Genomic DNA, 22,084 nt, shown 5'->3' on the forward strand with positions numbered 1-22,084 from the left:
ACAAGATTGCTACAAAGACCCACTGCTTTCATGAAGTAATTCCTTGGTAACCCAGCTGGGTCTCAGGCAGTTTGATGATGTTCACCAACGTTGCAATGACTTCCTCCCTGGCCCCTAAGCAATGTTTCCTTTGAGTATTTCTCAGATCCCTCTGCTTCTCCCCAGCTCCACGTGGGACACTTTCTGCCATTGAGTGCAATTGTTCTATATTACCCCAAGAAATGGAGCCATCCGCTGAAGTCACATCTAAGCCACTAACTCTCTTCAGGAATACATCCCACAGATTCCTGTGATGTGTGGATGAAAGTGTCTTCCTACAGTTAAGTCAATGGTGTCCTTAACAAGTATATGGTCACTGGGAGATGCTGTTATATAAGCAATCTCTTACTGCCCTGTCTTACAAAAGTCACAACACACAATAAATCAATTTATTGTTCACATTGTAAAATCCTTTCAATTATGCTGATTATTTCAAAATGTGGCTAAAAGTCAGGAAAGTGTCTGATGATTTCTGGGATGCAGAGTCCTTTAACTCAGATAACTGGACAAAAATGGAAAGTTTATTACCAACTGTTCGATATAAGCAAACTACATTTTTATATCTCAGCAGCAGCAACTTTAATACATTTTGCAGCTTTGCTATTAAGTACAGACAGATGATTTTCCATCTAATTTCTAAAAGAATTTTTCTGGAAGAAAATGGGTAATCAACATGGAAAATGTCTTTCTTCTGAAAGTGCTGTTCGTCTAACGTAAATGACAGCTACTTAAAGGCAATCACTTGTGTTTTATACCTCATACAAAAAGCAGCAGACACAGTACACTGCCTTTGAGACAAAACACTGATACATGTGACAGAACATTTCAAGCAGTAATAATCAGAAGCCACAGATTCAGCTGCATCCAGAAAACAACTGAAATGTCCTCCATTAAAATCTGCAGTTTTGTTTTCTATTGTTCCTCAGCTTTTAACTGATATTATACGAGATCATACGATGAATAACAAATTACCTGCATAAGAAAGGTACAGCAGGGGCAAATCACATTGGTTTTGCAGTATTTACAGTTGTAACTAACATATATATTAAAAATAAAGCAGTTTTTAAAATCTCACCCAGGAGGCATGTGCTCTGCTCAGTGACCTTTGGAAACTCTAGCCCAATGAATAACTAGTGATGCGTGAATAACTTAAGAGACAGTAGATAAAAAGTGCCCATAACCTTATACGTTATCTGTTACGAGGGTGGCTGTAGTAAAGAGATATATTGCTCTTTTGCAATTTGCCTGAGTGAGCAAATCAATGAGAATATAATCTTGAATCCTTATAAGTTGAATAGTAATGAAATCATTATCTTGGACAATTAAAAATATAATATGCAGAAAAACTGCAATGAATTGCATAATCCAAGCATCTAATTTAATGGTAGTTTGCTACCTTACAGGCATTTGCTCATATGGCAGCAGTCACATCTTGATAAATCTGACCTTGCATTCAAATGTTTTACACAGAAGGAATCCTAACTGTGTTTGCTTCAAGATTATAAATCTTCCTATTACCAGCATGTTGGTAGAATATTGAAGGCATTCAGCAATGACAATTTTGCATCCATTAGCAATCCCTGTAAGTACTATGATTTGTGACAAAGCTTAGACTTTCTTGCTCACACAATATGCTGCCTATCTGGTCCTGGTTTTGTGGCAAAGAAAGTTCAAAGTGTAAAGGAAAAAGTCATGTAACCAAAAGACAAGGAGAAAACACCAAATCTAGGAAGACATGATGCAGTGCAATGTAAATGTATTTAAATGTAAATTATTTTTTTTAAATTGCAGTGCAATTTAAATGTATTTATTTTGTACTACATGTAAACAACACTATGAACAAAGACTTTGGTGCATGCTCTGTTTACACTTCACACAATTCAGACTTGCGTAAAGATATTCTTCACATGCAGATATGGTCTATGTAGTCATTGGAACTTTAAAAAAAACTTTTGCAATTTTTATCTTAGAAAGTAAGACTTCATGTGTTCTATTAGCATGAAAGGAAACTGAGGATGTTAAAAGAAAGGTTTCTACAATTCTACAATTCCAGGTCACAAATTAAAAGGGTGTTTCCATAGCACATAGACTCTTCTCAATGGTCTAAAACCTAACTGAGAATCCAGAAAAGCATCCTGGATACTGCTTGACAAGTAGCTACACCTGAAATATCTTAAAAACATGATAGGCTTATCCTGTTGTATCATTCACATTTTCATACTTTAGGCATGAGCATCTTTATTCAAAATGTAAAGGATTGTATTGTTTAACACTTTTCATTTCATTAACAACTGTTATTTTAATTATAGATTACTTTTTCTTGTAGGAGAAGATTAAGTTACGCTTACCCTTTCCAACGTAATTTCTTCAAATTCATATTCAATTTCTGTTCCATTGACCTAAAGAAAATAAATCAGAAAATCAGTTAAATACACAAGGAAGTTAATTTGGAAGGGATATCAGTATACTGATAATCAGTATACTGAAGCACACTTTTCAACATAGAAGTTAAAGAATATAAATTATATACTACTTGGCTCCCCTTGGCTTTGAATGGCAATGCAATCAAGCCTACAAACTTGAAAACAATACAAGTTATTAAGTAAAGCACTGTGATAGTGGGTAACTAAGTTATTTACATAATATGAGTGATATCTGATACAGCATATTCGTGGACTTTGTGCAAATGTTTAAGGTTTAACATTAGACATGAGGTTATAGTTCTATGTAAAAAACCAGAAAACTTCTTAAAATTTTTTCTCACAAATTGAAGAAAGATTAATTACTCATTGCCTTCTGATCTCCAATTTATTTGCAATACAAAATCAGAGAGGAAATTCATAGTACTTAGGTAAAAATCACTAACTGATACATATGCTGAAATATATCTTGTTTACTATATTAACCTAGGGCAAGAACATGACAGAGGACCTTTGCAAGAGCAAAAAGGCAAAGAATGTTAATGCAATTCTTATGCTGTTTTTCAGTGTCAAAGTAAATTAGACTACAAAATGTGGAGCACCAAAATAGATGGTGCTGGACAAGAAATCTATCAGCTGAAGACATGACACTGATCTAAGCAGTACTCTGAAATCTTGTTCCCATCTGACATGGATTTTTCCTGTCCCTCTAGGCAACACGCTTAACATGCCTTTCTTAGTTTCCTCATCTTTTAAATGAGCAGAGTGCTGAATTTGAGAAACCTACAAAGTTGGCTACATTATAAGTAAACTGCATGATACTGGAAGGACTTCTATGCTTAAAATCTCAAAGGAATTTCAAAGTTAGCTACAGCTAATCAGCAATTTTTTGATTTCACGAGAAAATACTGATGAATCAAAAAATACAAGATACTGTCCATTAATCATACTGTTTTATAGTTTTCATGATGATGGGATATTTCCTGGAAAACAGTTCTGCTCTATTGTTTTACTTAATTTATACTTAATGAAAAAAAGAAAAAAAAAAAAGTAAGAACAAAAATGAGATGAAATTTTAGGAGTGCCTCTTGAAGGAACAAGTTTGTTTTTCAGAACAAGAATATTTAGCACTCGTCCCCATTCCTAATTGCTAATAATTTTATATTAACTTTCTAGCGGCAATCAACAAAAAATACTAAATACAATCATTCTTTATCAAGTCAATCACTTTTCAAATGTAATTAGGTATTTTTGTTGTGAATATTACCACTACGTACACATATCTACCAAACAAAAGCTTCCTATAAAAGCCAGCAAACCTATTTTATTTATCTGTAATTCAAGAATTGATAACTATGGAATCAGTAATAGAAATACAATCCTCAGAATTCATGTTCAAGAAGAAATAGAGAGGGAGAAAGGCCCAAATAAAAAATCCATGCTTAGCAATGAAACATGAACTTGGCATCAGTGAATAAAATAGAAAACATTTGTATTTTTTACGTGATTACAATCTACTAATCACATTACACTACATAAAAACAGAGACGAGCCAACATTTTCCTACAGGATATTTTCCTGATTTATCTGATAAATTTACTGCTTTCTTCATAAAGTCTTTTATTGATATAGGAAACTAACTAGGTATGAAGAGCTATCCCAATTTTTGTCCTTTCTTGTCTAATGATAATGAAATCAAAGCTATCTATATGTCTCTGTTTTCATGAACTTCTCTTTTATCTCAGGCTGGTGGATAGCTCTGATCTATGTCTTCAATTCCTGAGTCTTGTTCTATAAAGCTGTCTTTGCTTCACTGCTTATAATCACTTTTCCTTTGCATTAAAAACTCGTTAGTGCAGCAAAATGGGAAAAAGAGGGATATGGGAACTGAGCAACCTCCATATAAAGATGAAAGGAGAAAACACAAGCTGAATACTCAACTTGTATTTGCACACAAACAATATCTTGATTACAATCGTATCAGGAGTTCCTTTTATCATCTGAAGTTCTAATTCCAGTTCAGCTCAAATCTCCGTGAATCATAGCAGAGATCTTTTACCATGTTCCATAGCAGCAGGAATGATATGGATTAAAAGACTGGTCTTGATCCAACTCCTTTTGTTATTTAAGCTTATATGTAGCTCACCATCCTTACTTGCTGGTTGCTCAGAAGACCAACACAGTTATTTCATAAAGGTTCAATTAAGAATCTTCAAGTACACGATACAGGTGAAATCATGATATATGCAGTGCTATTTGTTAGTAGCACCACTTTATTTCATATTTAGACTCTCTGGCTGCACCCACAGTGCTAAATTAGAGTGAGTTTTCAGCCAAGTCTCAGTGCTTAAGGCTGTTTCTGTCTGGAGCCTGCTGGAAACAAATAGCCCAGGAGCAAGCCAACAGTTAAGCAGGAGAATCATGGCTCCATTGCTGAAACTGGCTCGTTGATACTCTTATTTAGCAGCATACAGGCATACCCTCTCCTTTTGTCTATTAAAACTTGACAGCTTCTGGCCTGAAAAGGCTCCCGAAAAAGCTGCCTAAGACACAAACCATCATCATTTCTTGCAACTAATGGAAACCTGTTCCTGGAGGTGTTAAAGAAACATTTAGATGTTGTACCAAGGGACATGATTTAGTAGGAAATGTTGGTGGTAGGTGGATGGTTGGACTGGATGGTCTTGACGGTCTTTTCCAACCTTGGTGATTCTATGATTCTATGACTCTTTCTGCTTACAGTAATTTTATGAACACTGATTTTAGATCAGACTGCAGATAAAATGCACTGCAAAATTTGCTATGTTCTGTATGATTTTATATACCTATGAAAAATTCCAAGCTGTTTCCTAGGGACATGATTTAATGTGGGAGGTGAGCAGTTGGACTAGGTGATCTTAGAGGTCTTTTCTAACCTTAACAATCCTCTGATTGTGTGTGGTCATCCTTTCTTTTCCTCCACAGCCAAAGAAATCACAAGTATTTGCAATCTGCTTTGGAATTATTATTTCCCCTTCTTTCAGGACTCCAAGGTTGACAATAGATATCCTTAATCTTGACTAAATTTTTCTGTCTATAATGCTGAAATATGAAGTAGTCATCTGGCTCTCTTTATACTCACTGGAGAGGAACAGATACTTCTAGCTCTTAAGTCATTTCATCCTACATTAGACATCTCGGATAGGTTATTTGAACTGTGCCCCTGAAGTTTCCTTTCACTGAGTACAGAGTCTAAAACTGAAGCATGAAGTTTGATGAGCACTTGCCTTACATAAATTTTCTTTGAAATTCTCCTGACTCTAGACTGATAAAAAGTCCTATATAATGGATACAATATTTCTTTTACAATTATTACATTAGTGAAAGGCCTGAAGTCTGGTTTAGGAGATTTTTCAGTTAGTTACTGCTGGGGATTTATCTGCATGTGTAATGTGGAGAATATACACAGGTTGATATCCAGCACCTTCTCCCATGAGTCTAAAAAGTTAGGATGTCATCTTGGAACATGAATTCCCTCTTGATTTCCCTCCCTGATTTGGGAAGCTGGGGTTCTCTCTATGGAAAATCAGTACTCAACAGCACCTGTGACAGTAGGATGCCCAAAGGAGGGCAACAACTTGTCTCAGAGGACTGGCAGAAATGGAGAAAGAGAGCACAAGTTGAATCCATGGGAGGATGCAATCAACTTTCAACACTCCTGAAAGGCACAGAGTCTGAAGTCAAAATATATCTCATGCAGGAGCACCCAAAAGATGCTGTTGGCCCAGACAAAATAGACAACATGAATGAAACCTTTAGGTAACTTTTGAGGGCCTTTGACGTCCTATTTTTCATCAACAGCATCACCAACACATGCTTCTGATGAGAGAAGAATTATCAGCCTCCTGACTTTAAATATGTTCAGGATCTAGAGTGTGATGAGTTTTCAGCCCCTTTAGAACAAGTTACCATTACTCAGGTAATTCCAATGTTCAAAATAACTGCTTGCAAAAGCAAGGCAACAGTTGCTTTACATTTACAGCTGCATCTTACATTTGAGATTCTTCTCAGCTTTGATAAGAGCATTTCATTAAGAAAGAGATGTAATGTGTGGTAACTATTCAGATACCAGCATGCAAAAGACCTCCTGGTGAAACTGTAATAAATTCTGGAGACCACAGCAAATTATATATCTTCCTAAGATATATAGATGACAGTTTATGATGAGAAATAAGGAACAGGTAAAAAGATATTCCCAACAAACAATTTTTTCAGGAAAAGTGAAATAAAGCCCAGCATACAGAACACTAAAGTAAGTTTCTAACCATCCAGGATTTATTTGTTCTTAAATAATTTTAATCTGACTTTCCAGGAAGTTTGTCTCATGTAATGGAGTTTAAGAATGACAAGCAGAGGAAGGAGTCCCTCATTAAAATCAACTCTATAAATTTAAAACAAATTCTAAAATCCATGAGAATCTATACTGTTTATACTGTTCACACTGTTCACATACTCTTGTGTTTTTAAGATTATTACATGTATTTTTTTTCCTGATTCTTTTTTTATGTCTCTGCAATTACTTGATGACAGTGCCACTGAAATGCAGGAAAAAAAACAGGTTAGAAAGCCAACAGTACTTTACTGCAGCACTGGGTGCATGAGCTGAGTTAATAAGGAGTTCTGGTGAGGGGTTTGGTGGTCATTGGTGGTGTTATCCAGGTAAAAGTCAACCATTACATAAGCCAGATCTTCTCTTCAAGAAGAGATTGCATTGAATAAAAATTACAATATCTGTAGAGTCTTATTACAAACAAAACCCATTTTAATTATATTTCATTGGACTTTTTTTTTTTTTTTTTTTGCTGTCCTCAAGAAAAAAGACTGCTGCTTCCACTTCCATTATCATATTCCTAGGAAGACAACTACTCTGCTACAGATTTTCACTCACCATATAATTTTGATTCTTTTGCTTTAACAGTTTCATCAGTTGCCTAATAGAATGCACATTGCCAAGAATAGCTGCCTCCATAGAATGCACATTGCCAATATCTGATTTAAGAGTATCCTAGGACATGTGTCCTTTAAAAAGTTCCACTTTGTGGCATAATTAAGATCGTACGTTTTACATTTAGGGAACACCAAGGCCATTTTGGTATTTTAACAAGTACAAGATTTAAACAGCCCTGCATTATTTCTTTTATATCAGCAAGATGAAAGAGTAATCTTTATTTAGCTCTTGGTCATCTCCAGATGTAAGTTATTTCTTCAGTCGTTGACAAAGCTCCCTCACTGTTCTCAAGAAACCTGCTGTCCTTTTGATATTGTTTTCGAAGTGCATTCAGTTTTCTTTCTCATTTCATATAAACATACTGGAAAGAATATCCCTCTGTTCCATGATTTCAAATATGATTATTTCATCTTTTTTATCTGTCCTAAAGAGACTGCCAGAATTCTTTTCATGCCACTTTCATTTATCTGAGTGAGTGCATTTTACGTGCTTTTTATAAAAGATAGCCTACATCTATTTTTAATCACAGTGAATAACAAGCCCACTTCCTTCTTTTCCACCTTATTTCTTCCAGGAAATAGGGCAATATGTTAAGCTCATTGAACAGAAATGCAACATAACATAAAACTTTTTTATCAGCACACAACTGTTCTGGTGTGGAGAATCATGAATGAAAGACTTCATGGTTTTGTAATAACTTTATACTTTATCAGGAAAAGATCATACAGTATAAGTGTAACTAATATGTGGATCATTCCACAGGTTTGTAGGTATGTCTATAGAGCACTTGGTCATCACTCATCGTTCATCTTTTAGGGAAGATACCGCCCTCAGCCTTCAGGGAAGATACCACTCTTGGAGAAGAGCTCCAAGAAGAAAAATCCAACTTTTAGTCAACACCAGTAAATATTTACAGCACAGTCATGATCTACTTAAAAGGTGTTTTTTTTGCTTATTCTTTTCCTTTTCAGTGTCTCTTATACCCTTCTTCAGGTCTTGATTTTTATTTTACTTTCCTCTTTACTGTTTGTGTATCATACTCATTCTTTCCTAGTCCTTCTTCCTCCCTCATTGTTACCCTTGGTTTTCTTGTTTTAATTCTCTTGCAGAAAACATCCATTCATTGAGTAACCATTCTCATTTTTCTCTATTTGATTCCCAAGTCCCTAATTTCATCTTACTTTTTGTTCAGAACAAAATCATGTTTTCTTTACGTCCTGCATATGACCATCCCCTAGCTCTGGCACAGCTTCTCTTGTCTGCAAATTTAGCCTCCACTGCCACCTCTGATTTATATTTTTTACTTCTTTATACCTTCTTACTACATCCAAATCTTTTTTGTTCCTTCAAACACAGATGCATGCATGTATATACAGAATTGAACATATTTTTTTCTAATTCAACTTCAATAAAAGCATCATTTGTGATTAGCTTTTCTCCTTAAATTTTCCATCCATAATTTTAATATAGTCTTCTCTCCTAACTCCTATACCTTGATTCATTGTGTTAATATGCTTCACCTGCTTATCCTTAATTTCAAAACATGGCCCAAGCAAAGGACTCTCATTCAGTTTTCCCTTTTTCTCTTGCTGTTCTCACTCCTCACAGTCCTTTCCCCTGTTCAGCACCAATGTAGGTGTTTTATAACCATATATACCTCAAAAGAGATGTGTCTATATATTTTTAAGTGCAAGCACTCAATGCTGACCCATCACAGAACTCCCAGTTTCATATATAATCCATGAAGCAGATTAAAGCAGAGGTCATAATTTCAAAAAGGGATTATATTAAATGGAAATGAAAACATTTCTGTCTATTAATTCTGTTTAGGCTAGCTCTTCCAAATTATTCCAAATCAGAATTATGTAAATGACATTTTTAACACATACAAACTTTTCTCTTTAACTAGGAGAAATTCATATTCTTTCATATTAGCTATCCAACTTAGGTTAAGCTGTCACCTAGGGTCTTGTTGGTTTATTTGTTTGGTTTTTACAGGCACGAGGGAGAGGACTCAACAGAGTGATTTATGTTATGTACTTTATTATTCTCATGGACTTGACATTTGAGGAATCTGTGTGTACTTAACTGATTATATAGAGCTATTTCAGACTTTCAGAATTTGTATCCTAAAAAAAATAGTTCCTAAAATTCCTTACCCATGAATCTTGATTTATACTACACATCAACATAAGAATTTGAAGCAGTGCTTTCCAGAGAAGTAGATACAGTCATTTCTTCCACAAAATTACATCCTTTCTTGTGCAGCTCAGGTCATTTCCTATACAGCTTTAGAAGTTTGCAGTCAGTCTGCCTTTCATTTTCTTCTGTGCTTCTGACATTGCTGACACCCTAACATCTGACTAATCATGAACTTTCAGTTTGTCAGGATCCTGTGTCTCTAGTCCTTCTCAGTTTTAGAGGAAAATCCATCAAACTTTTCAACTGACTGAACAGTACATATATTTCTGGAAGTGATTTTCTTGTATAATATTTTATTCCATGTATAAAATACATAAAAATGGAAAATTGCTGTTGACTGATTGATATTATTTCATGAAATAAGATTACGAAGTACTTGTAACTTGCGACATACAAGGTTATATTCCTAATGTTCAGTACTGTAATTTGCATAGCTGTGGCTGAAGTGAATAAAAGACAGAAATTAATACATAAACTGTGAGTTGTTTGATTCATTTAAACACTTAAGTTAAAATTTTCCTTTGGTTTTATAAATAAATCAATAATGTAGTAACTGGCAAAAGTCTAGACAAGAGATATATGGAAACCATTTGTTGCATTTATTGATATCCATGGTGTTTTGTATAGTAATCATATGCTGAAATACGTAATATATATATATACAGCCACACCCATTTCTAAATAAATATATGTATAAACAACATCTAGCCAACAGAACCTAATGTCTTGTGCTTTATTAATTGATTGCATACTCTGACTCAGACTGTTGTGCCTAAAACAGTCTCCCAACACCTTTACATACTTTTAAGCCCTTTTAAGGGTTAATACTCCCTTCCCTGTACTCTCTCATTGCCACTGAGCAAATCACAATCAGTGAATTCTCTTGGTTTCTTTTCTCCTTGTTTATTAACTCTGGAGTAAGTACTGAAGGCTTTACTATACTCTCAGTAACTGGTGCAATTCCACTGGTGTCACTGAGCTTGTACCAGTGTAACTGATCTTACATTTATTCATCTGTGAACGTAATTACACCTGCAGGAGGGTGCAGACTTGAAAAGGTAATTAAAATATTTGAACTAATAATAACAATATATAATAAGGAAAATACACATAAATAATACCTCTGCACATTTATTAACAAACATTTATGAATTCCACAGAACAGCATTTTAGTTGCTTTACAAGAAATTTTCTAACAGAGGAAAGATCCACTGTTTCTATTAAAATCTTGGAATACTCTTTAGTGTGGATGGGCAAGAAGCCACAGACTCTTTGTGCTCTACCACGAAAAGCATAGCAGAACAGCTCCCTCATGCCCAATTAATTCTGCTGCAGAAAAAAAGCAAAAGGCAATCTGAACAGCTGAGCCAAATTCAAAGCAGCTTTCTGCTCCTTCACAAGCTCAGAGAAAGAAAATTGGTGCAACTTCTTGTTCACAGGGATTAACCATGCACACATTAGAAGCAGCTAATACAGCACAACTTATCACCACCTGACTAAAGACCAACTTGTCCTATTAATGAAATCAGTCTTATTAACTCCCAAGAACAGCTTCTGGAGTTTAGTCCCTAGTTTGAAAGAAAGATGGACAACTTTCAAAGATAATATATATGAATGAAGGGTTCCATAAATTAGAACATACTTGTGTCTGTCTATATGAAAATCAAATGCTTGGAGAACAAAATAGAAGCAATTTTCTGATTTATTTTACACAAAATCCCTTCAAAGTAATATCCACTGTCTGTGAAAGAAATAAAATCGTATTGAAAGCACCAGCTGCAAATTATGTTTGTCCTCCTCTAGGGGAATAACAAGAGGTCATATGAACAGTTGGAGACTTTTACAGTTTATAGAGTAAGAAAGAACACTATTAATACAACAGCAATCTGCTTCTACTAAAGAGAAAGATGATGGTGAAATCAAGGTGATTAATCAAATTGTACTCTGCACATTATTTGAAAAATTACTCTACCTCAATAATTTCAAGACAAACACAGTATGTTATCCTCAATTTTCCATCACCTTTGCGAAGTTCAAGTCCTGATTTTGGACCTTGCACAAGGTTATTTTCTTTTTTTTTTATGACCACATTATTACCCAATTAAACTTGGTAAAGAATGAAACCACAACACTTGCCAAAATCCAGTAAAGTGGCTTTCTGCCTAGCTAACATAAAGCATTGTGTATTCAGTACAAATAATATAAGACTAAAAGGAATTGAAATTTATAAGCTACGGTCACCTTCATGAAGAACAATTTACAAACACATATCACTAGACAGCTGATTTAGTATGTTAATGTAAGAGGAAAAAAACCAACAAACCACAAAAAACAGTTGCATTCAGTTGTCATTTCTCATTTCTCATTATTATTGATCTCCACAATGCGGACATTTATCTCATGAATGCGTCTTTGCTTTCTATGATCCTCAAACTAAGTCAACCTTCTACAGAAAATTATGGAAGTCAGAATTTTTATGATCAGGAAAACAAGTATTATCAGTAATATATTTGGGTTTGCAGCAATATTCAGAATGCTAGGTCATATAAACACTGATTAAAAATATAATTTATCATCGAGGCTGATTCATCCATTCACTGCATTCAAAGTGGCATGTTTTTTTATTACGAAAAATGTGAATTAGACACGAGTCACACTCCAAACAGTCTACACACTGTACAGCAGTACAGACCTTGCTTCAAAACGTTTCCCAAAACTGTGCTGAAGGTGTATTAGTTTTACAGCACAGATCAGCTGTTCCCTGGCTACCAATTTCAGTTGTTAGTTTATCATTTTTGTGAAAATGATATGGTGTTCACTCAGATGTAGCTAGATCATGCTTAAGGCATTCTAAAATTCTTATTGAAAATCAACATGAACAACGTCAAAGACTTAATATAAAAATGACAGTGGATAATGTTAAGAGCAATACATACAAGAATATAAAGGAAGGTAACTTTTCCTAACCAGTATTAATACAAATATTACAGTACATACTGCCAGGATAACAACAAACTTGCCTTGGCTGAACTTCAAGAGGTACTTTGGAAAGTAGAACATCAATCAATTCCAGGTAAAAACAATAAATATCCTTGAAATTAGGAAGAAGCTTCCTTGTACAGATAAGTTATGTATGTACCTTTGGATTGAAGTGTCACAGAAATGAAGGCCTTCCATTTCCAGTAAAATAAGAAAGCAGTATTTTTATTTTCCATTTTTCATTAAAAATAGTTTTCTATTCAGTATTAAGCAGTTTCTTATTCTTTGCTTCTTAGGTTACAAGGTTCAAAGGAATACTTCTATGTCTGACACCAGCACTTAAAATTTCTCCTATCTCATGTTTGAAATCCTTTGTGAAATGAGGTCTTATGGAATGGGAAAACTCTTTCCTCTTTTATAAAATTAAAACTATTCAGATAATGACATCAATACAGAGTTTTTTTCATTTTTGAAAACAGCTTCATTTAAGGCCTACACCATTCTGTAGAGTGAAATCTGCCTGTAAGCGTCATTGTCTTAAACCACAGACATTAAGTCTTGTTATTAAATAAATATTTATATGTTCTCTTCAAGTTACGTTTCCCAGTTCGGCTCAGAATTGTGATATCATGACACAATAATTCAGAATTAAATTAATGCCACACAAGCAAAGAGCGTTGTGAACTTCAAGAGCCATAGTCATGGCTTAAGACTATGGACTGTGCTATAAAAGCATATTTGCAAGTGGTTGTGTTAACCACTGGATCCTTGCAAATCCCCAGACTCAACCAGTTTTAGCTGACTGCTACAAAGTACAGTAATGTAAACTACAGTTCTACGGTGTAATATATAAAAAACGGCACAAAAGTAGAAGCTAATTCAAGGCTAGGGAGAGCAAGTCAAAAACTCCAAAAACATTTAACTGTTAGAGCAATGCAATTCTAGGCTGGCTCAAATCTCCAAGTGGTTCAAACAAGTCTGATAGACATGCTGTGCTCTGAAATCTTCAGCACATACTGGTCTTCTGCACAAATTCTCTTGGATGAATTAAAAATGAAGTATAGATGGGCATAGAGGAGAGGTATGTATAGACACACAAGCATATATGACTTCTCTCAGAAAAAAAGGACTGATTAGAGCTGTGCCTTGCTGGCTTCCCTACAGCGGAGGCTGCAAGGATGAAAAGAACTGCCCAGTGGGAACAGACTCACAAAGAGTTGTGAAACCTGTGCGTTGCTTTGGGGGTTATTTCAAACTAATTTCACTGTGGTCCAAAAGACCCACTGTCTGTTAATGGCCAAAGGGTATTCAGAAACTCACCTTCCAGCTTTTTTTTTTTTTTTTTTTTTGTGTCAGAAAGTCTAAATCATGAAGTGTACCAATTGCTCTCTTTTAGAGTTCAATAATACTCATTTCCTGTTAATGGTAAAGTTTAAATCAAACGTCTACATAAAAAGTCTTTTGATTGAATCACAAGGTGAGAGTTATTCACAGACAATTGAAAACAGAAAGTATTAGACTTCTGCAGAGTGCAAATGTGAAGGGGTAATTAGATATGTGATAAGGGGATGCTTTTACTCCATGGATTGACAGGATTCTAATATTCATACAGACAGCAACAGTGAAGGTTTTCTTCTGATTTTTCATGATATGATACATAGCATTCAAATATGCAAAGTAGTGCTTATGTCTAAGGTAGATAAAATAAATCTCCTAAATCTTGAAGTTATTTAATGATTTGCATTTACACTTAGTTAAAAGTTGATGTTAAAAGCCAACAGTCTCTAATGATGCTTAAATACTTACAATTTCCTCCAAAATTTACAAAGGAAACTTAGTGAAAACAGGTATATTTTTTTCTCAGTAATCACTTTGGCTCTTTTTGTAAAGATATTCCATTCTAAAACTATATATTTTTCAAGAAAAGTTTCGAAATATTCTGGTTTTCAAATACAATGTGTATGAAACAGAATCAAAATAAATCAGATGGATAAGATGAATAATCTTATGAATAAGACCCATTCATCCTTTTGCTTTGGGTTTTGGAATGCAATAATATGTTTTTCTACTACCAATTATCAAATAACATGTTTCTTCTATTCACGCATGTTTCAGGAGGAATTGAATTTTTAACTCTGTAGTTTTGTGTAATGTAACACCATTTTCACTAATGATCTGAAAATATTTTACAAACATGAATTAAGCCAATCTTGTCAATACTACTATTCTAAAAGAAAAATCTCTTATCCCAATACAAAAATGATGACATGCAGAACATAGCAGTGACCAGGCCAAACAACGTTGCGGTACTACAATTCAAGGGCAAAATCAGAGAAGCCAAACCATTGCATATTTTAAAAGCTGGCACAGAGCTCTACCTCATTTAGCTTTTTCACTGTAATCTACGTTAACTGAAAGACTGAAAGATGAGTATAAACAACAAACAAGCAAAACTGTTGTTTAACAATCTGGAAAACATAAGAGACCTTTGAGATAATAAGATGTGCAATGTAACTTAAATAGTTATTGCCAAACTAATTAGGAGGAAGAAATAAATCTATTCAGATGCTAAGTAAATGGGCAAATGTATATATATATAAATCTTTATATACTTACTTATATATATTTAACACATTTTAAGACACTAATTAATAAAAAAATCCCAATTCTAAGAGCTTCCTACCTTTGTAAAAATTCAGATTCTAGCCTTTCAGACAAGAATTTCCTTTTTCTCCTCTATTACTTCTCTCTTCAAATATTTGCTCACCAGTCATAGTTATACAGCACAATTCATATTCATTATGAATGCCAAATGTCTTATGCTCATGCCCTCCCTCCTTCAATTTACTTCTTTAGGTATATGCTATGCCTATTTTGCAATATCCAATAAAAACCCTTAGATTAGTGAATCTCAGAAATTTTCAGATTTTCACAATTCTTTTTTTTTTTTTTTTTTTTTTTCTCTCAGAATAGGAAGAACTATTTTTTCCCTGCAGCTTTGGTTTACACCTTTATGCACCTACTTTCACGTGCTAAATCCAGTTGCACTGGCTGAGCTGGTTGACAAAAAAAGGTGAAACCTTCTCCTAACCTCCCCATTTTGTCATTCTCATGGCCTCCATGCTTCCCAGTACAGGAGCAAATAAAGGGGACTGAGTTCTGCGTGTCCCCATGAACAGATCAATCAAAGCAGTGGTGCCCATGGCCTTGATCAGCATGCATAAAGTAATGCAAGGAGTTGATTAGAGGTCACAAAAACCTAATCAAAGCAGTCTGAAAATCACTTCTTCAGGAAATGAGTATAACTGTACAGAATTGCATAGACAGCAAACCAATAATAAAATAATAGTAATAATAAGTAGTAATTTGGAAGACTAAAGGGGGACCAATGTAATACAAGGAACTTGCTGGTACCAGAACAATAAACTGCATATGTCTTAGCTCTTATGTATTCAACAGCACCTTAGATTGCATCAAAAGTGAGACGGCCAGCAGGGAGAGGGGAATGGATTGTCTCCCCTTTGTACTTTGGCCTCATGAGGCTCCATCTGGATTAATGTATCCAGGACTGGCACCCCCAGCACAAGAAGGATGCAGAGCTGTTGGAGTGGGTCCAGAGTAGGGGCACAAAGATATTCAGAGGGCTGGAGCACCTCTCACATAAAGAAAAGTTGAGGGATGTGGGCTTATTCATCCTGGAGAAGAGAAAGCTGCAGGAAGACCTCACTACAGCATTTCAGTACTTGAAGAGAGCTTATAAATAGGAGGAAAATCAACTTTTGACATGAGTAGATAGTGTTAGGACAAGGAAGAATGGTTTTAAACTAAAACAGAAGATTTAGGGGAGATGTTTAGATTATAGGGGGGGAATTTTGGTGAGATGCTGGCACAGGCTGCCCGGAGAAGCTGTGGATGTCCCATCACTGGAGATGATCAAGACCAGATTGGATGAGGCCCTGGGCAGCCTGATCTACTGCCTGATTTAGTGGCTGGTAACCATGCCCACAGCAAGGGCTGTAACATGGTGATCTTTGAGGTTCCTTCCACCCCAAGACATTTTGTGATTCTGTGATTCTATGATCTATGTAACAAATAGAGGGAGGAAGGGACCAACCAAAGTATCGGAGAGAATTTAAGTTTAACATGAAGTTAAGGTGGAAGGAAAATCAAATTCCATTATAAAAGAAATAGGAAGACTCACATCAACTCCTGAAAATGATGCATAAAAGCTAGTACTTTTCACTTATCTATGCAGCATTTTGGAAACCAATAAATAAATAAATAAAGATTATTCTGTGCAACAGAGAAACTGAGATGATTCATAGAGTATTAAATTAATGCTTCTCATTATACAATAGGATCTAAAATTTACAGCCAGAGAATAAAGAACAAACAAACTCCCACAAATGTTTAATTGTGCTTAAAATGCCACAGAATAATTCGTTTTGTACCACTGAAGCTTCCTATCAAATTTATTCCCACATTCAAAGCTCGCCAAGCCAAAGTTTTCAAGTCACTGAACCTAGAAACAAAGCTAATTAACTGTTTCTTCTGTTCTAAATCATAAAGAATGACATACAATATATCAGAATAAGGCCTTTTCTTTCATCTTGTTCAAGAAAAGTATATTGAAGGAAAACAGGCCCTCATAGGATGATTTTTTCAGCTATTGAGTTTAAAGGTTTTAATAATGTCAACAAAATCAAAAGGTTTAATTACATGAAGACATTAACAGGACAAATCAAACCATTTACCAGTTATATACCAACAGTAAAAATTTATTTTTGAAATTTATTTTTGGTGGACCACTGGAAACATTACATTTGAAAATGCATTGTGTTAAGCATTTCTGTTACACCCCTCTCTATCTGATAACACTCAGGAATTCTTGGAGAACAGCAGTGTGTTCACTGAAATGGAAATGGACTGGATGTACATGGCAAAAAAGGAAACAGGGAAATAGTTCTTTGAGCTGCTGAGTCAAGAGCTACGTAGAATCATGAGAAGCCTCCATTTGGTACATAAAAACACTGAAAATAGCCTGACCTTACTAAGTGGTCTACCAGGTTATCAGCTGTGGCTAGTAATGATGGAGTAAAGTAGACCAATCTATTTAACAAAATTTGAAAATTCATGCTTATTCCAGTGTTTCATGTTTACTTTGTTAAGTACAATGAAAATGGTAGTTATTATAGAAAAAAAACAGATCTGATAAAGGAAAAATTATATGTAGTTTCGATAAAACTTTTGAAATAGGCTGAAGAAAACAGCTCATTTTTTTGGCAGAAACATAAATAGGTAGTGTTAGGGAAGTTTCATGAAGAGCATCTTAATTAAGCTATCAGTCAGCAATCAAAAACTAGTATGCCAAACACTTCCATAGTATGCAATACTTGCATATCACAGAATCGCAAATTTGTCTTGGTTGGAAGGGACCTTAAAGACACATTTGTTCCAACTCATTGCTATGGGTGAGATCACTAGATCAGGCTGCCCACAGCTGCATCCAGCCCTGCCTAGATTTTTTACATACTTTTAAATTTTGTTTAACAAGTTGATTTAGAATTACTCAGATTTGTGGAATACGTATTGCAGGGAAAGAATTAAAGGACAACCAATCTAGAGTAGAGAAAGACAGGATCTGAGAAAAAGAATGTGGACATGGGTAGTGTGGTGAAAGTCTTCAGAGCTAAAAATTTCTGTGTGTTCCTCCATCAAGAGGCTTGCTAGACTCCAAACACACTTTGAGGCATGACAACAGGAGCAGACCTCTAAGATAATTCCAACCCACTGGGAGTGTTAGACACAGCTCTATTATGAGAGAGGACTGACAACCATTGCCCACTTACATCATGGATGAAGTGAGCACTGGACAGGAAATGACATAAGTGAACTTCGTTTCTCTGACCTGTAAAATAATTTGCTCTAGGGTTGCTAAAGGAGGGATCTCATGATAATTAAAAAAGAATGATAACTTTCAGATACATTATATCCTAACTAATCCGTTAGGATTCACAAGAGATGTCCCTGGTCATTCATAGTCTTCTTCCAGGTATGTCTGTAAGTCCTGACAGTGCTAAAAGGCACGTGCTTAACTCATATTCAAATTTTAAAATAATAATTAAGTTCAGATTTCTCTTATCTCCCTGAACTGACTTGTCTGGAAAACAAAAACAAAGAAAAACAAAACAAAACAAACAATCCCAAATGCGTTTTACAGTGTATATGCCAAATGTTTTTTTCTGCAAATAAATGATATAATGATAGCTGCATTATTATACAATTAAAGGAGTACGAAAGGGATGACGTTTGTGGTTATGGCATTTATCTCCCGAGTAATTGAGAGTCTCAAACCACTTTTCCAAATATGAGTCTGGGGGAAGAGGTCATTTGTCCACATCTTTGTCAATCTTTCTCATTCTGAAGAATGTTTAAGCCTATAAATCCTAATGAGAATGAATCACCTACTCGTAAAGCAAAACCCACATGTCCTGTGGGGCACTATGTTGGCCTCAGCAGATAGGCTTCACCTTGGCATTTATTATTGGCAAGTTCCTCTTTAGTACCTCTGCTGTATTCCATTTCTAAGGGATATAACTCTTCCATACAGGAAGAAGGTAGCCAACTCAGAATTGTCTATTTTTACCAGAAGCAGCTTGTTTTTATTTATCTAGATCACATCATGTGTTGGAGACTGAAACAGCCCACAGGCACTTTTCAGTCTACTGTCAATATTTCTCTTGGACGTCTTTTGTCATTTTATTGGACTTCTGTATGTGTATGTTTTGTTTGTTTTTAAGAAAAAGGGACACTAGTATAAAAGTGATATAAAGCTGCATAAGTATTGATAAACTCTGTTGAGGGAATAAATCATATTGATTGAACATCTTGTCACTAGTGTAATTGTATCTGTACTTAGGAATTCTAACACTGTAACTGTGGACTGTTCTGGGCAAAGCTCCAGCACTGGAAATGAGAACTGAGGCTCAAAATGTCCCTCTTGATGGACCATAGAGAACAGTAAGAGTAAAATGTCTCATTAAAATTGAAGAATAGACAGACCTATTGGAAATGAGACCACAACAGATGGTTCTGATGTTAGGAAGGAAAACTGAAACTAGGAAGCCGTTTAAGAAAGTTGAACGTAAACGAACAAAGAAATTTTATTTCACTCTTCCACTCTTCCCAATGGTTGAAATTCCCAACAAGGGATTTGGTTCTCTTTCATTTTACAGCAGTGTTATTCTTCTAATTTGCTCTTGGCTATGATCTTTGTATGTGTTCTGCACAATAATTTCCAAGTTTTATAAATTGTCAGAAACAAAAAAGCTGGCAAGGACACCTCCTATTAAACTTCCTTATCAGTAGCCTTCTACAAGACAGAAACCAGCAAAATAATCAGTGTAGATGGGTAAATAATTAGGTCTATGCACTGGAAATGTAAGAACCAGATATGGACACTTGACAGCTGAGAGACATTAATTAGGAACTTTAGAATGATCACAAAAAGTATACAAGAAGAATGAACATACATTGGCTGGCTAGCTTCATACTACTTGCTTTTCTTGTATCCAGCCTGCTTAGTGCATATTCATTTTGTTATGTATCTGTATGTACTTAACCTTCAACTGTGGTTGCTTTCAAAGTTGAAAATGAAAGTGTTATAAAATAAATGTAAGAAAAAATTGTTATTATTATTATTTTTTTTTTTTTTACTTTAGTAAAAGCATGCATTTATTTTAGGGTAAAATTACTTTGTTATTCTTTTCTGTCTTTTTTTTTCTTCTAGAAGTCATTAAATGAAAAGACATTAATAAGAAAACATGAAGTCATCTAGCTTGTGCTGTTATTTGTCATGTACAACTATCAGCTACAAAAGGAATACAGACAGAAATGGGAAGAGCAGTTTTTTAATATTGTACTGTGAATCTAGAATCTTAATATGGATGTATGCTGCTCTACAAAGTAAATAATTGTGATTTATTTCAGTCTGGAGAAGAGGAGGCTCAGAGGAGACCTTATTGCTCTCTATAACTACCTGAAGGGAGGTTGTAGTGAGCTGGGGGTCGGCCTCTTCCCTCGTGTAACCAGTGATAGGACTAGAGGGAACGTCTTCAAACTGCACCAGGGAAGGTTCAGGATGGATGTTAGGAAATAGTACTTCTCTGAAAGGCACTGGAATGGGCTGCCCAGAGAGGTGGTGGAGTCACCGACCCTGGAGATGTTCAAGGAACGTTTGGATGTTGTGTTGAGGGATACAGTTTAATGAGAACTATTGGTGATGGGTGGATGGTTGGACTGGGTGATCCTGGGGGTCTTTTCCAACCTTGGTGATTCTATGATTCTATGATTTTACTAGTAAGGAGGAAAAAAGAAATCAACTTTTTTTCTGCAAAGAAAGGTTGGTTTTAGTAAGTTACAGTTTTTGTGTTGAAGTTTGAATTACAAATTATACGTATGTAATTGTGTTATAAATCACCTGACTGCCATTATTATTACTGATTTCTTCTTCTAGAAACAAATCAGCAATGTGCCTGTGAAAGACAATTAGTTGTAAGATTTGTTTATAATTTCTATCCAATACTAAGCAAAATTTATGTGGGAAAATTATTTAAGAAATGTACACACTATACAAAGTTAATACTTACATAAGGGATTGTGTCCAAGGTGTCTGTATTGACAATTATAGGGGCAGGGCTTGCCTGAAAGGAAAAAAAAAAGAGAAAAAATGTAAAACTCTGAAAATTCTTAATATTGAAATGCCCACAATGACATAGTACATTAAAAGCATATAAGCTTATCTTCCCATTGATCTCACATCATATAACAGCACATAACTTCGGGTACCATTCAATCAGTTAAGGATGAAACAAATAGATTCTCAACCAACAAATCACAGATTACTTTCTTTTCAAGTTCAATAGGCTTTGGATCACAACCGGAATGTATAGTAAATAGTCATTCACTTTCTGTAGGAAACATGATGTATTCAACTTAGGATATAAGCAGACTTGGAGGTGAGGCTTTCAATTACCCTTACCTCACATGCCCACTTTTTGTGCTCAAGCAAAACCACAATAATCAGTTAATTTTGCACAGTATAGCATTCAAGCTATTACTTATTTGTATTATATAACTATATTATATATATATATATATATGCACATATATAATGAGACTCTTTTATCAAAGCTATATATCCTACACAGTTCATGTGCTCTCAGCTGATGCTGAATTGAAAATATAGACCTGGTCTTAAAAGTTTTGTGGAGCTGTCCCACATGATCTTTAGCTCATTGATTCCATCCATATCCATGCTACTTTACATCCACCTGAAATGACCTAACCTCTTCCCCTTCCCATACTGTGGTTTGGTGGTGGTGATGCAAGATTCAGCTCTGATCTGACCCAGCTGCATAACCCTTACTCAGATACTGTGGATTAGAGAGCTGTAAGT

General features: G+C 35.1%; 1 protein-coding gene across 32 annotated transcripts in view; it reads right to left on the reverse strand.

Annotated features, from left to right (window-relative positions):
* The window catches only part of DLG2 (discs large MAGUK scaffold protein 2), a 999,237-nt gene that overhangs the window by 380,189 nt on the left and 596,964 nt on the right, over window positions 1–22,084 (reverse strand). For all 32 annotated transcript variants that reach the window (XM_040647195.2, XM_040647185.2, XM_040647172.2 and 29 more), the window contains 2 exons: window positions 21,276–21,329; window positions 2,388–2,438 (listed from right to left, as the gene is read on the reverse strand). In XM_040647195.2, coding sequence (XP_040503129.1) covers window positions 2,388–2,438; window positions 21,276–21,329 — 105 coding nt within the window. The remainder of the gene's footprint in view (window positions 1–2,387; window positions 2,439–21,275; window positions 21,330–22,084) is intronic.

This window comes from Gallus gallus, chromosome 1, assembly GCF_016699485.2.
Source record: "Gallus gallus isolate bGalGal1 chromosome 1, bGalGal1.mat.broiler.GRCg7b, whole genome shotgun sequence".
NCBI lineage: Eukaryota > Metazoa > Chordata > Aves > Galliformes > Phasianidae > Gallus > Gallus gallus.